This window comes from Barbus barbus, assembly GCF_936440315.1.
Source record: "Barbus barbus genome assembly, chromosome: 31".
Taxonomy (NCBI): Eukaryota; Metazoa; Chordata; class Actinopteri; order Cypriniformes; family Cyprinidae; genus Barbus; species Barbus barbus.
The window spans coordinates 24,641,274-24,657,704 of NC_136759.1; the positions used below are offsets into that span (position 1 = coordinate 24,641,274).

At 35.2% G+C, this 16,431-nt stretch overlaps 2 protein-coding genes across 2 annotated transcripts; both read left to right on the forward strand.

Moving 5' to 3' along the window:
• Positions 1–4,582: 4,582 nt before the first annotated feature.
• Positions 4,583–8,419, forward strand: chchd2 (coiled-coil-helix-coiled-coil-helix domain containing 2). Its single transcript, XM_079386922.1, has 4 exons — positions 4,583–4,776; positions 5,542–5,803; positions 7,159–7,336; positions 8,108–8,419. Exons 1-4 carry the CDS (start codon positions 4,730–4,732, stop codon positions 8,116–8,118), a joined length of 498 nt encoding a protein of 165 aa, XP_079243048.1. The 5' UTR covers positions 4,583–4,729; the 3' UTR covers positions 8,119–8,419.
• A 415-nt stretch (positions 8,420–8,834) lies between these two features.
• On the forward strand, positions 8,835–16,087 carry phkg1a (phosphorylase kinase, gamma 1a (muscle)). The gene is made up of 10 exons (XM_079388122.1): positions 8,835–9,185; positions 10,435–10,531; positions 10,973–11,151; positions 11,273–11,327; positions 11,520–11,585; positions 12,267–12,430; positions 13,906–13,996; positions 14,138–14,291; positions 14,422–14,547; positions 14,945–16,087. The coding sequence occupies exons 2-10, from the start codon at positions 10,449–10,451 to the stop codon at positions 15,209–15,211; spliced, it is 1,185 nt and encodes a 394-aa protein (XP_079244248.1). The 5' UTR covers positions 8,835–9,185; positions 10,435–10,448; the 3' UTR covers positions 15,212–16,087.
• Positions 16,088–16,431: the final 344 nt, after the last annotated feature.

The window sequence follows — 16,431 nt, forward strand, 5'->3', positions numbered from 1 at the left end:
GTGATTTCCAGGCTTTGAAACCTCACAGAAATGTAACTGATATTTCTATAGTCACGGTTTCTCTGATCGTCCTGTGCAAGGTCTAGAAACCCAAATAATCCAATGAGATGCTTTCAAATCAAATGAATAACACTTCTGCAGATTAGAGGTCATGGAAGTCTTGATCAGTGCAGACTCGATCTAAAGTGACAGCGATAAAAGTCAGATTTTAGACTATAATTATATACTATAATATAAAATTGGTATTTAATAGCTATATCATTTGTACACTCGCAAATTAATACTAATAGTTAAAAAAGTTTCAGTCACAGTTATGTATTATATGCATTGTACATAATATTGATTTTTCACATTTTAAAATCCCTCAGACTTCTCGAAAACGAATAATTATGAGCGAAAGACTATCAACGCTAACATTTTGTATTTCATTGTTGAAAATATGTCATATAAACTATAAAAGTAGTATTCAGACCTGCACTCCCAGATCGTTTTTTCAGACAGGACCTCCTGCTGTTTGGATGAACATTTATTTGTAGCGGTGTGTACAGTAATAATTTCCAACATTATAAAACTGCTAGCAAGTAGCAACATCTGACACGTGAGTAAGGTTATTAATTTTATTAAAGCGATTCCTGAAAATGACCAGGTTTTATGGCATAAATCAATGTGACATCTTATTACACCAACACACGAATAGCCTATTTTAGTATTTAATGATAGTTTAGATAGATAGTTCGACAAAATAAGCCGTGAATTTTGTTCTCCCCATTTATTTTCAAACACATGGTGTGTATTGCTAGCTTAGTATTTGATTTGATCAAAATTAGTGTCGAAAGATAGCATTATTTTATCATATTTACAGCTTGCTCTTATTTTCTGTTATTGTACCATTCTGGGGTACTTAATATGTTTTCTAACAAAATAATTTTTTTTTAAATAAAATGTATAATATATCATAAATTTTTTTTTGTTCTATGTAGGTCTACTGTATGTATTACTGTATTAATTATTATTTCATACTAATATTACTACTACATATACTATTAGTAGTAATAGTATGTGTAAGAAAAATAATATTGCACGTTATTTTTATTGTACTTTACAAATCTCAAGTGCTACCACGGACAATAACAGTAACACAATAACAGTGTAACAATTAGAAATAAGTTCTGTAATAATTACAAATAAGATCTTTGGAATAAAATGCGGCCTTGAGTTTATTTTCATCAAAATATCAAGTAATCTGCATAGAATTGACAATATGAGCTCTGTTGGGTTGTCTAAATTATTTGCGTGTGACTTGTGTATTTTTTCCCAGATGGTTTATTTGTACAGGACATCATTCATGGCCTTTGCGAGCTGGAGGGCTTGTCTTGGCAAGAGGCTGAAGAGGTGTTCCTCCAGGGCCCCATTTATTACTCAATGTATGTTTTAAATTTTTGTTTGTACAAAAACTGTTGGATTTTTGTCTTACACAACATTTCTGACAACAGCATTTATCTTTTCTTTTAGTGAAGTTGAGGAATTTGACAGAAGAATTGCTCGACAAATGAAAAATCTCCCCAACGAGAATGTAAAGCATTTATTTTATTTGATGTTGTTTATTTTTATTTTAACCTGTGCTGATCAGCTGGCCCCCATCGTCACACAGATCTTCAACAGATCACTGGAGCTGTGTGAAGTCCCCTCATGCTTCAAACGCTCCACCATCATCCCCGTCCCAAAGAAACCCAAAATAACAGGACTTAATGACTACAGACCTGTGGCTCTAACGTCTGTAGCCATGAAATCATTTGAAAGACTGGTTTTGGCTTATTTTAAGGACATCACTGGACCCTTACTGGACCCCCTGCAGTTTGCCTACAGAGCAAACAGGTCTGTGGATGATGCAGTCAACATGGGACTGCACTTCATCCTGCAGCATCTGGACAGACCAGGGACTTATGTGAGGATCCTGTTTGTGGACTTCAGCTCTGCTTTTAACACCATCATCACGGACACCCTTCAGAATAAACTGACACAGCTCTCCGTCCTCACCTCTGTCTGGCAGTGGATCAACAGCTTCCTGACAGACAGACAGCAGTTAGTAAAGCTTGGCAAATTCACATCCAGCACTCGCACCATCAGCACTGGAGCTCCTCAGGGCTGCGTACTCTCCCCTCTGCTCTTCTTCCTCTACATCAACGACTGCACATCTAAAGACCCCTCTGTCAAGCTCCTGAAGTTTGCAGACGACACCACACTGATCTGCCTCATCCAGGACGGTGACGAGTCTGCTTACAGACAGGAGGTTAAGGAGCTGGCTGTCTGGTGCAGTCTCAACAACCTGGAGCTTAACACGCTCAAAACTGTGGAGATGATCGTGGACTTCAGGAGAAACCCCCCTGCTCTCCCCCCACTCACCATCATGAACAGCACTGTGACTGCAGTGGAGTCATTCAGATTCCTGGGCACCATAATCTCCCAGGACCTGAAGTGGGATATTCACATAGACTCCATTGTCAGAAAGGCCCAGCAAAGGTTTTACTTTCTTTGCCAGCTGAGGAAGTTCAACCTGCCACAGGAGCTGCTGAAACAGTTCTACTCCACCATCATTAATAATAATAATAATAATAAACTTTATTTTCTATAGCGCCTTTAAATGGAGATCTCAAAGCACTTTACAACAACAGATAAAACCATACACAATAAAAAGATCAAAAACAAAAACACTACAAATAAAACAATATAAAAATAATACATTACTCTTTAGAGTAATACAAATGTTTAATTAAAAGCTACCCTAAAAAAATGAGTTTTAAGGCGAGATTTAAAAGTGCTAAGAGTTTTAGCTTGCCTTATCTCAATAGGTAAAGAATTCCACAGTTTTGGAGCTAATGAAGAAAAAGCCCTATCGCCCATCAATCTTAAACGGGTTAAAGGAACACTAAGAAGACCAGTTTCAGATGAGCGAAGGTCACGTGTTGGAGTATAAGGAATTAAAAGCTCAGACAAATATTGTGGTGCCAACCCATGTAAAGCCTTGTAAGTGAGCATCAAAATTTTAAAATCAACCCTAAAACTAACAGGAAGCCAATGCAAAGACTCCAAGACCGGTGTAATATGATCTCTCATCCTAGTTCTAGTAAGAATTCTAGCAGCCGAGTTTTGCACTACCTGCAATTTGTTTAGGGTAGCTTTTGACACCCCAGCCAACAAGGCATTACAATAATCAATCCGGGTAAACACAAAAGTGTTAATCAACCTCTCAGCAACAGGAAAGGACAACATTGGACGTAGTCTCGCAATATTTCTAAGATGAAAAAAGGATGTTTTAACAGTGCTTTGAACATGTGGTTCAAAAGTTAGATTGGAATCGAAAATAACCCCCAAATTCTTTAGTTTTGTTTTAAACTCCATAGTTGAACCATCAATGGACAAAGTAACCGAGTAAATCCGTCCTCTGCACCTCAATAACTGTCTGGTTCAGCTCAGCTACCAAATCTGACCTCAAGGAGACTACGGAGGGTAGTCCGGACTGCTGAGTGAATCATTGGTACAACCCTCCCCACTCTCCAAGAACTGTACTCATCCAGAGTGAGGAAAAGGGCTGGCAAAATCACTCTGGACCCCTCACATCCAGCACACTCCCTCTTTGAACTGTTACCGTCTGTTCGACGCTACAGAGCTCTGAGAACCAGAACGACCAGACACAGGAACAGTTTCTTCCCTCAGGCAATCCATCTCATGAACACTTAACAATAAACGCGGAACACTCTATTATTGCTTACTTTTTTATTTATCTAATTATTTTCATTTTAAATTTGCACTTATCAGACCTGTACACACATAATTGTCTATATTATATTGTGTTTTTGCTGTTTTGTACATTGCCTATTTGTATATTATTCTTTTAATATCTGTGTTCTGTCCTGTTGCTGTCTTTCTGTTGCACCGTGGAGCTTCTGTCACTACAACAAATTCCTCGTATGTGTAAACATACCTGGCCAATAAAGCTCATTCTCATTCTGATGTTATTTAATATGTAATATATGCATTAGTAACCAAATTATTTTTTTCATCATTTTTCTCTGCATTGTTTACAGGTCGATGACTTGTAGGACCTCATGAAAAAGAATACAAAAATAAAGTTTGGTGTGAGGAAATGACTCCGAGCACTATAACTGATTGTATGTAAATATAGAATTAATGTTCATCCTATAACTCAATACTAAAGAATGGGATAAATCCTTAATAATTAGGAAAATAATAAATGACCAAGAAAATATTTAAGTAACTGAACAATTTCTATTTACAAATACAATTAATAAAAATAAACCAGACTTAATGCGTTAATTCATAAGCTAGTATGTGTAATATTTTATATAATAATGCATTCAGTCATAGCGTAATATTTTATAGTTGAAAAATAGTGTAAATTGCAATCTATCAGCAATTGAATTCAGGTTAGGTAATCTTATATAATCAGGTTAGATAATCATCCAAACAGCAGGAGGCACTGCCTGAAAAAACGATAGTTCTGGGAGTGCAGGTCTGAGCGGGCAGTTGGGCCTCCGGTCATTTCGTTGCGGAAGTACATCATGCGCATGAGCGGAAGTGACACATTATGATGTAATACACTAGAACGTTCCCCGGATTATAAATACAGAGCGAAGGTCAGTAAGATTAAAAAAACAGAACTTCCAGCGAGTCTCGGCTCTTTTTCGGGAATTTGTCTTAAAAGAGCAACATGCCACGAGGAAGCCGAAGCAGAACATCGAGGATGAGTCCTCCAAGGTTAGTACAGGACATGCGTAGCTTATATATCATATCATAACTTATATGAACGAGCCGGCTTTGGATAATACTTATCAAATCTAACACAATCTAAAGCATTTTTAATTATATTCTGCTCTGAAATGTTTTTTTAAGCAAGGGAAAGCTTGAGTTTTGTGTTATGAAAATGCAGTGGTTTTATAATAATTTTTAATAAATTATTTTTGTTTTAATTTTTTATTCTTAAAAATTCCCTCCAGGCTTTAGTTAAATTAGAAAAATCATTCAGGTTTTTAAATATTAATATTGAACATGTAGATGAGAGGAAAATTGTATCTGAAAAAGAAAATGAAAAGGTATCTGTAAATATTTATTAATTGTTGAGTAATAAATGTACAATATCTACTGACAAATATCTAAAAAAATACTATACCCAATACCCATATATATCAGTCACTATTTGAAGAGTTCAGATGCAAAGCCTCGAAATGAGCATTTTTATCAAGCTCCTGTATTTATGTTCAGCTATTTCACTTTAATTGCATAGAAAAGGACCTATACATTTCCATTAGAGCAAAATTACTTTAAAAAATGCTCATTTTTGAGGAAAATTTCAGATGGCACTTAGTCATTTGGTCCTGTATAGCAACCACATAGAACACCCTAGCAACCATATAGGAACAACAGTCATAAACAACTCTGATCTGTCTTGGAAATTCATTAGTGCGAGAACCTTGTATGAAGAGATCTTACTGTGCAGGTAGATGATGGTGTGTTTCACTCTAGTTACTCCTCCCCATCACCTCCACCGATGGCTAGAGCAGCTCCTCCACGCTCATACGCTCCAGCGCCCGCTCCTGCTCCACCATCGGCGGTGGCGGCTCCTGCTGCTGCGCCCCGTCAGCCGGGGATGTTCGCTCAGATGGCGTCCACCGCGGCGGGTGTTGCGGTCGGCTCTGCTGTCGGACACACGATAGGTCACGCCATGACCGGTGGCTTCAGCGGAGGTGGACAGTCAGAGGCTGCCAGGCCTGATGTCACCTATCAGGTAAACACAAGCCAAACTACCTGTTTGAACCGTTACGCCCAGCTCTCCTGTGAGAAAAGCTAGTACACTTTTGCAGCTTGTCACAGAAATAATGTACTTTAGAACTGCAAACTGATGCTTTTGGACACGTCATTGTTTTAATTAGTGTTAGGATTTAGTATGTCATTACACAATCCCTTCTATTTTCTTTCTGTGGAGATATTGCACTGCTAAATGTACTGACAAGCATTTAAGGTAAAGTATAATTTTATGTAATTTTTTTTTTGACCTACAGAAGTTTCAAACACTCACTGATGCTCTTGAAGAATAAAACGATGCATTAAGAGCTGGGGGGTGTAAACTTTTGAACAGAATGAAGATGTCTACATTTTTCGTGTTTTGCCTAAATATTATATTTTGTTCGTTTAGTCCTGCCCTTCAGAAGCTACAGAACATACTTGCATGCTTCCCAGAAGTACAATTTACCCTGATCTTCAAATTAATGTTTCCACCCCCTGGCTCTTAATGCATTGTTTTTCCTTCTGGAGCATCAGTGAGTGTTTGAACCTTCTGTAATAGTTGCATAGGAGTCTCTCAGTTGTCCTCAGTGTGGAAAGATGGATCTCAAAATCATACAGTCATAGTTGGAAAGGGGAGAAAAGTATTTTTCTGAAGAACAGCAGGCAGTTTAACTGTTCAGGACAAACAAGGGACTCATGAACAACTATCACTAAACTAAAAAACACAGCTGAGGATCATTCAGGGAACAACACAGTATTAAGAATCAAGGGGATGTAAACTTTTGAACGGGGTCATTTTTATAAATTCAACTTATTGTCTCTTGTGGATTATATGTAAATGTCTTTTATGTGAAATATCTTATTCAGGTCAGTATTAAATAAACAATAACATGCATTGTGTATGATCCCTCTTATTTTGGTTAAAAAATTAACATTTTGCAGATTCTGCAAGGTGTATGTAAACTTTTGACTTCAACTGTATGTCACGTATCTAGTTTAGTACATTTCTGAAATAGTATTAACGTTATAATCAAGTACATGTGGCTTAGTATGTTAGTCAACAAATATGACATGAAATATATTGTAAATTGTATGTTATTACAAAGTTTTTTTTTTTATGTGCACTTTTTTACCAAATATACTTTTAAGAAGGGAAGTACACAACAAGTGCACATTCAGTACATTCTCAAAATATTTTTATAAATCCTTATATAGATGTTTTGTCTGACAAACATCATGTATTAGTAATTATGTTCCTCTTTTATATCTGGCGGATCTTGCTAAAAGATTTTAGGATTTCTGCTTGCAAATAACAATATAATCCTGAAAGCTTCTTTATCCTAACCGGCCCCACAGGAGCCCTACCAGGCTCAGCCCATGTACCAGCAGCAGCAGCAGCCATCCATGCAGCAGCAGGAGCAGAGTCCCTGTGGATATGAGCTGAAGCAGTTCATTGAATGCGCTCAGACACAGAACGACTTCAAACTCTGCGAGGGCTTCAGCGAAGTACTGAAACAATGCAAATTCTCCAATGGTATGCACACAGATGTTTGGTAGTGGCACCAGTTTGCAAAATTATATAGGCTAATTAAATGCTAAGTTTATTTGTCGTTTTTGAGTGCAATGCAGATGTTTTAAAATATGATGAATGAAATTTGCACCTATTTGTCTAATTAGTCCACTATATGTGAATAATTGAATGTTAATCATTTTATTTATTTGCTGTCAGACTGAAGGCATTTATTATTTGAAATCAACTGATTCTCGTTTATCACTGGATATAGTGAACAATATTTGCACTTTTTTTTTTTTTTTTTTTTTTTTTTTTTTCTTGATCAGAGTAAAGTGTTAAAGAATAGCTATCAAAAACAGAATCACTTAGCTGTGTGTTGAGCAATAATCATCAGTGTTTCCTAACTATATAATTCATTGTTCACGTTAATAACATTATTAATAGTTCTGGTAACATGGATTCTCATCTTGATGTTATTCCAGCAGTATATTGAAAATTTTAGGGTAAGTAAATGATATAAACTCACAATGCTGACTTTTTTTCTCAGGATTGCGTGAGATAAATTCACAATTGAGTTATAAAGTTACATTTGCGAGATAAAAACGCAATTTTGACTTTTTTTCTCACAATTTCGAGTTTATATCAAGCAATTCTGAGGGAAAAAGGTCAAAATTGTGAGAGAAAAAGTCGCAATTACCTTTTTTATTCAGTGTCGGAAACGGGCTTCCATAGATATAGGTTGTATTGTTCTAAAGCAATTAAAAGATTTTTCTTTTTATTCCCCGCCTACAGGACTGTCATGAGGTTTGGATTGGAGACATGAACACAGCTGTTCCATAGCCATTCACCTTCTTCTTGCTTCTGGAAAATGATTCCTCTTAAAAATGCATCTCAATCTGATTTTAGGGCCTATGTGAAAAATAAAAGAAGAAATGCTGTGTAACATACCTGGTGTAGATAACTGCAGCTTTCTGATGTCTTTTCCCTTCTGCTTGAGTTACTGTAGAAGAGATCGCAATGTGTATTTCTCTGCAGGAGAATTTGTGATATTATTAAAAATGATGTGGTCTTGAATGGTGAATAATAAAAGGATCAGAAACAGTCAAGTGCTCTTTGCTGTCATTTTCACCCACAATGTCTATTCAAATATAGCATAGCCTTTATTTAAATATGTGACCCTGGAGCACAAAACCAGTCTTAGGTCGCTGGGGTATATTAGCCAACAATACATTGTATGGGTCAACCTTATTGATTCATTGGGATATTAAGTAAAGATTATGTTGCATGAATATATTTGGTAAATTTCCTACTGTAAATATATCAAAACTTAATAATATGCATTGCTAAGAACTTCATTTGACAAATTTAAAGTCGATTTTGTTTATTTTTTTGTGTGCAGATTTTCATATAGTTGCATCTCGGCCAAATATTGTCCTATCCTAACAAACCATATACATCAATGGAAAGCTTCAGATGATGTAAAAATGGACCCTTATGACTGGTTTTGTGGTCCAGGGTCACATTTATACATTTAGCAGACACTACAGTCATCTCGACTTCTGTAATAAGTTGAATAGATATGAAATGATCTCCCATATATGACAGCAGGCTACATTTAAATAAAAGAATGATTGTTTTTGTAAGAATATAATTATTTGATACAGAAGTGCAAGCCTGAGCTGGTTTTAGTGCGTAACCGTAAGTGGTAATACGATATGGGACTGTCGTGTCTTTAATACGGCTTTTTATTTTTGGATCTTGACATTCAGGCTTGGCCTTTGGGTGCTTGTGTAGCTAAGGCAGCAGAGCCGGTGTATGACTGACCGCTGACTGCACACATCAACAGAGCGACTAACAGCGCTTCTAACAGGTATGTCGCGGTGAATTCATGACAGCAATCCGCTCGTGTGAACTGATCCCCGGCTGCATTACCCCGCCGCCGCCGCCGTCCATGACGCGGAGCCGCTGCTGCTGTAGATAAACAAAGCCGTGCATAATTACCAGCTTATTCTGCTACAAAGAAAAACATTACAGAAACATTAAACATGCTGCTCATGTTTCTGACCCGCGTTAAACGCCGGATAATAATATCTCTGTACACTACACGGTGTAGCTATAACATTAATTTACATGACAGCCTTCAACATTTCTCACGTTATTTCAGTTTATTCACTGTAGCTTTGAAAACGGTAATAAAACATGACATCTTGATAATGTCTGATAACTTTGATAGAATTATGAATTATTATTAGATACTTATAATAATTTTGGTCAACCAAGTAGCAAGCAATGCTTAATTTTGATCAGTCTGTCTCATTCAGTCAGGTCTCATTAGCAAAACATGATCAGGTCAAAGTGTGAATAATAGCCTGTTTGGTCCCTTATGTTTATGAATTTTACTGGTAGTCCACTGTACGGAGACATTTTGGAATAATATGTCTCAGTTTGCTATCCTCACTTACATAAATGAACCATTGTCCTGCACGCACTAGCAATATATGTATATATATATATATCAAAAATGATATCTGGTGTCTGAATAATTTTGGTTTGACTGCATGTCAGAAATGGTATAACTATACTGAAAATAAATCATGCAATTACCTAGGCCTACATTGATTATGTGCCTGCAGTATCATCTAAATACCAAGGTACTTGAATGTGGTAATTATTTAGTACCCTTGTATATTTCAACATATACCCTGATATCTCTTATGTAAAGGCTTGAGTTGTTTTCTTCTTCTTCTTCTTTAGGTTCAGGTATTGGGAAGGATTAGGGATGTAGAATAAGGCTTAATTACTACTAATAAATGGCTAATATTCTAGTAATATGCATGCTAATAAGCAGTTAAGAGACCCTAAAATAAAGTGTTACCAATATTGTTAAACCTTTATTATTTTCAGTGTTTTGTGTTGTTGTTATTATTCGTATTATTAATAAATGTTATGGTTGTGTTATTTGATTATTTTATAACCAATACCAATATGTTATTAGATGCTGTGATTATTATTTTTCTTATTTTATAATGAGCGTCTAAGCATTTATTCTGAATGTAACAAATGTAAACATGTATGTCTGAACTGTACTGTAGGTTTGCAGTAACCCAGTTTTCTTCCAGGTGGGTCTATAATAATGGCCAAAGAAGATGAAATCCCTGACTGGGCAGGAGCACAGGACTTTTATGAGAAGTATGATCCAAAGGAGATCCTTGGAAGGTATTGTCATATCGTGCAGATATTTTTAGTGAAGACCAAAAAAGGTCCTGGTCATATTTCACCCCAGTTTACTAATATTTTATTTTATTTTATTTTTCATATTAACTACTTGTTAATTAGTTTTTTCCTTATTTCTAAATTTTTCCAATTTTTTTTTTCTTATGATTTTGGTTTGAAATGTGACCAAGACATAAAAGTCTTGGTCAACTTTCATAAAAGTTACTTAACAGGAAGGTGCTGGTGTGTATAAACTGCACGATTAAGAGATTTCATTTTCCCTAAAACACATTATTCATTTAGGATTCATAACTTATTCTGTGTGCATTATATGCTATACGATGAGTTAATTGGACAATGTTATATACTTTACAACTCGCTGTTTTCTTCAGAAGACAAATAATGTGATATTGAGAGTAGTAATTGATGGTGATTGTGTTGCAGAGGGGTGAGCAGTGTGGTCCGACGCTGCATCCATAAGCGCACCGCTCAGGAATATGCAGTCAAGGTCATAGACATCACGCCGTCAGATAAGATGAGCCCAGAGGAGATCGAGGAGATCAGAAATGCCACAATAAAAGAGATAGACATCCTCAAGAAAGTGTGTGGGCAAGAAAATATCAGTAAGTGTCCACAAAGTAGCAGCTTTAAATTGTGAAATGCAACAGTGTCTTGTTGAGAAAGTATATTTATTTCTTTAGAGTGTCTCAAATGGTTTGAACACATTGTTTCTTGCCTCTCCAGTTCAACTGAAGGACTCCTTTGAAACTAAAGCTTTCTTCTTCTTAGTGTTTGACTTGTAAGTAGAGTTCATTGATACCATATTCCAGTATAAACTCATTCAACTGCTCTTATTTCCAGCAAACTTCTTAATGTGTAAATATTTGTACCGTTAATCATTTTTTTAATTAACATGAGGATTTAGTACATTAAGATTTCATTCTAATGCCATTTGATACATAGTTGAATGCAATAAATATTGTTCTCACAGGATGAAGAAAGGAGAGCTTTTTGATTACCTAACCGAGAAGGTTACGCTCAGTGAGAAAGAGACAAGGTTAGTGTAATGAGTTCATGAAACCTGTCAAGAACATGTGCAGGTCATATATCTTCACAAAATCAAAAAAAAAAAAAAAAAATCAGCAGGTTTACATTCTTTTTGTGACATCATTTTACAGAACATTCCCCTTTTAGTTCTCATTACCGTAATGTAAAAATATATCATTCTCAATACCGTAATAGGAAAAAATAAGTCCAAAGTTTTTGTACATCATTAAAGTGTTTGTTGTACTTCCTTTAATTTATGCAGATTAAAGGGATATTCGGAGTTCAATACTGGAAGTTATTAATAAAAATAAATAAATAAAGTTTAGGTGAGGAACTTACCGTGAACGTGGCCAATTGTTGAAAGGTTTAAATGCAGGAATGTGTGATAAAATCACTTGCATTCATTTTTCTGTTCAAATATAAATCGCTCTCATCTTTTGTTGTCATCGCACACACAAGTGCACCGTTTTGAGAAAACAAGATGAGTAAAAACGCGACGTGAAATACAACATCTAGAAATCCCCCAAAATATCAGTGTGCTTTCTGAATACCTTTGGACCTGAACTCCTGCACCAATGTCTCATCAACACCAAGTAATGTCTTGTTTTTTGGGATGAAATACAACCATAGCTCAATGTACAACAGTACAGTTTTGCATATGTATTTGCAGCACAATGTTTTCATTTTGCAGGAAGATTATGCGGTCGCTGTTAGAGGTGGTTCAGTTCCTCCACTCTCAAAACATCGTGCACAGAGACCTAAAGCCAGAAAACATCCTTCTAGATGACAATATGAACATCAAACTCACTGATTTTGGCTTCGCTGTGCAGATTGCACCAGGACAAAAACTTAATGGTAAGCTACTTGATGTTTTTTTCTTAACGTATGTCGAGATGTTTTTTCAGTATTTTATTTTTTGATAATATTTAAAGTGTATTTTTTGTTGTGCATGTGTATGTAATTGTAAAACAGTCACGATATTGACATCACGGGCCCCTGAATCTAATCAAATCTTAATCATATCATGGCACGTTTTGCAAATGTTGTATGAGGTCAGATCGGATCATGAAGAAACATCCCTGCATTTTCTGACCAGTAGTTGTCAGGTTTGTGCAGCTCCTGGATTTGGGTTTCATGCTATCCTTCTATGAGAGGTTATGTTACTGGAACTGGAGGAGCTATTTGCTATTTGGCATGCCCTCTGACCTTTAACCAGGAACAGAGTAGCCATCACTGTTCCAAGAATGACCAATTAATTACATAAATGTATGTTTCATACATAACTGATGAGGGAGATTTTAATACACATTACCGTGAGACTGTAAAAGGATGAATTCAATAAAGCTAAAAAAATAAAAAATTCTTATTAAGAATCACTATGTATCTTTTAATATGTAAGAGATTCTAATATATATATAAATATAAACACATGCATGTGTGTATATATATATATATATATATATATATATATAGTGATTAATCACATCCAAAATAAACTTTTTTGTTTACATAATATATGTATGTGTAGTGTGTTTGTTTATTATGTATATATAAATACATACACATTCAGTATATATTTAGAAAATATTTACATGTATACACATTTGGATATTTATATTATATTTTATATTATATATAAATATATTTAATATATAAACATAGTATATTTTTCTTATATATATATATTTTGGATGTGATTAATCACTATATATATATATATATATATATATATATATATATATATATATATATATATATATATATATATATAATATTTTATAAGAATAATTAGTATATAATAAATCCTTGTACAATATATTATGTATGTTTTAATGTAACCAATATTCTAATATTATCCTATAAAATATCAAAAAATTTATAATATAACCTTATCATATTTATTATACTACATTATAAGATATAATAATATAAGATTTTTAATTTAAATAATTTTTCTCTCCTTTTTTACCTCATATATATACAGTATATATATATATATATATATATATATATATATATATATATATATATATACTATTATTTTTACTACCTACATTTATGCTGACAATGTAATCTGGACAAAATGTGCATGTACAGAATGTTTTTCATTAATATATTAAAATAATGCAATAAAATATTGATTGATTGAATGATTGATTGTAAAACAAGTACAGGACATGAGATTTAACCAAAAAAAACTAATTGAACCTGCTGATGTACATAGTACACGACTCCAAATACATAAAATGTTGTGCATGCATCATATAACAGCCAAATAAATATGTGTTTCATAATAAGAGCTTCCTTTGATTTTGTGTTGTCACACATAGAGGTATGTGGAACGCCAGGCTATCTAGCCCCAGAGATTATCGAATGCTCTATGGATCCTCACCACCAAGGTTACAGGACCGCTGTTGATCTGTGAGTACACCCTCATATATTACAGAAAGACTTTTCATAGCATACATGTAAGAGCTCGGTCTTGACGACCAAAGACAAGCTTATGAAACCAATTTAAATTCTGCTGAATTGAGAAATGGCACCGTTTCTTGTGTTTTTCAGCTGGAGCACAGGGGTGATCATGTACACCCTTCTTGCAGGTTCTCCTCCTTTCTGGCACAGGAAGCAGATGCTAATGCTGCGCATGATCCTGTCGGGAAGCTACCAGTTCACCTCTCCGGAGTGGGATGACCGTTCAGACACTGTCAAAGACCTGGTGCGTCTGAAGCAGATCTGGGAATCTCAAAATAGTGCAAAATACACTTGTTTAGCTTTACCAGCCAATGAATACACGCCTACACTAGATCCTCTAACCTGCACTCTGTGGGGTGTGTAAACTTTCTCAGATCTCCAGGTTGTTGGTGGTGAATCCTGAGGCACGTTACACTGCCAGAGATGCCTTAAACCACCCTTTCTTCCAGCAGTATGTGGTCGCAGAGGTGCGACATTTCAGCCCGTACAGAAAGTTCAAGGTAATAGAGAATAATATCTAGTTATTGAATTACTTAATATCTAGTTTTTGAATGAATCGGCTGAGCGAATGATTCAATGGTCCATTGATAAAACCAGTTACTTGGATTGTTCCTGAATGAATTAGCCGTTTTGAATGAATGATTCAATGACTCTCTTATTAAGACAACCTAATTGTAGTTTATAAAAGTAAGCTTTTGTTTTTTTTCTGCCTCAGTAGATTTTGCTGATGCTGATTTAATTTGGTTGGTAACAGCCTATAGTGTCTATTCAGTTGATTTGAATTGTGTTGATTTATCACATTTAAGAATTTGACAAAGGATGACAAATACAGAAAAAGATTGCCTTTATAAAGTTGGAAATCCTTGTAGGTTTATTGCAAACACTTGTGTTTTTCAGGTTATTTGCATGACAGTTTTGGCAACAATGCGCATTTACTGCAATTATCGACGTGCCAAGCCAGTTACCAAAGATGTGATCAAGAGCGACCCCTATGCAGTAAAGCCTATTCGCAAGCTCATCGATGCCTGTGCATTCAAGATTTATGGACACTGGGTAAAGAAGGGCCAGACACAGAACAGAGCTGCCTTGTTTGAGAATAGTCCAAAAGCTATCTTGCTTTCTCTAGCAGCAGAAACAGATGATTCATCTCTCAGAATGATGTGATATAATATATGTAAAGCACACTACTGAAAACTATACAGGATAGTATGTTCAAGAAATGGTTATGACATCAATATCTCATGCTGCATGACATTGTGAGATGTTTCAATATGAGAGTAAACGTACACTTTCTTTTTAGTTGCATAAATTGCTCCCAACTTTTAAATGTTGTTACTGAAAGCTTTTGTGAAACTGCGCTGAACCTGACATTCTCATAATAATTCAGGTCATGTTTATTTATTCTAATATATAAACAAAATGTGAAACTGATTTTATGTTGTGCATAATGTGGGGAGCTATAATACATCCATATCTGTCAAATACACATGTTGGTAAATAGACGGTTTCTTTATTGATGGCCACTCAAATATTAAAATAATAAATTAGAATTCGATAAATGTTGTCCCTTTTAGTCCAATTACTAATTTAAAAGAATTAATCATTAAAAAGAATTATTCAAGAGAACAATTCCAATCGGGCCCAAATGAGTCATCAGATCAAAAGATGACTCAGTAGGTGGATTTCCAAATCAACTGATTCATTAAAAAGAACCAAATCAATTTAAAACAAGGTGACCAGATTTCCTAAGTGGAAACCAGGGACATTTTCTATTATTGTGAGTTCTATAAGTAATAATAATGATGTTTCCAGGTCAAACTGATCCTAAATGTTTTTAATACAATGAAAAAATCACACTATAAAATAATAAACCGTAACCATTTCAAATAGCAAACAGATCAAAACAGTAGTATATTGTAATGAAATTATAATTTATAAGAAGACATTACAAAAAAGACTAAATAAATACATATGAAAAGATATGTTGAATTAAACACTGCAATGTAATAATGGAAGTGTACTAATAAACTTATTAAACTTATTTTCCTGTACTGCACTGTTGTCAGTGAGAAGGTCCAGGTTGGTCATCATCTCTGGAGAGAGGATAAAACCCCGTGGTGAAGGAGTCACTTTAAGAATCTGAGTCAGACCGGTGGTCTGATCTCCCTCTGTTCCATTCTTCTGACCTTCCAGAAGTCTTTTTTTCCCTCATGACCTTGCCTCAAATCATCCTGGCTGCTCTGGTCAGTAGCTGCTCTTGATCCTCTAGCGCTGGCCTCTCTCTTGTCTTGATGAGAAAATCCTGGTGGTCTGATCTCCATCTTTTCCATTCTCTGCTGTTTGACCTGTCAGAGGTCTTTTTTTTAACACCATGTTGTCATATC

Bases quoted from the DNA above. Each gene is read 5' to 3' on its own strand.
- phkg1a (XM_079388122.1), top strand. From the start codon at position 10,449: ATGGCCAAAGAAGATGAAATCCCTGACTGGGCAGGAGCACAGGACTTT. The intron at 11,152-11,272 runs GTAAGTGTCCAC...TTGCCTCTCCAG, and splicing joins GTGTGGGCAAGAAAATATCA to TTCAACTGAAGGACTCCTTT. The intron at 14,548-14,944 runs GTAATAGAGAAT...TGTGTTTTTCAG, and splicing joins GCCCGTACAGAAAGTTCAAG to GTTATTTGCATGACAGTTTT.
- chchd2 (XM_079386922.1), top strand. From the start codon at position 4,730: ATGCCACGAGGAAGCCGAAGCAGAACATCGAGGATGAGTCCTCCAAG. The intron at 4,777-5,541 runs GTTAGTACAGGA...GTTTCACTCTAG, and splicing joins TCGAGGATGAGTCCTCCAAG to TTACTCCTCCCCATCACCTC. The intron at 5,804-7,158 runs GTAAACACAAGC...CCGGCCCCACAG, and splicing joins GGCCTGATGTCACCTATCAG to GAGCCCTACCAGGCTCAGCC.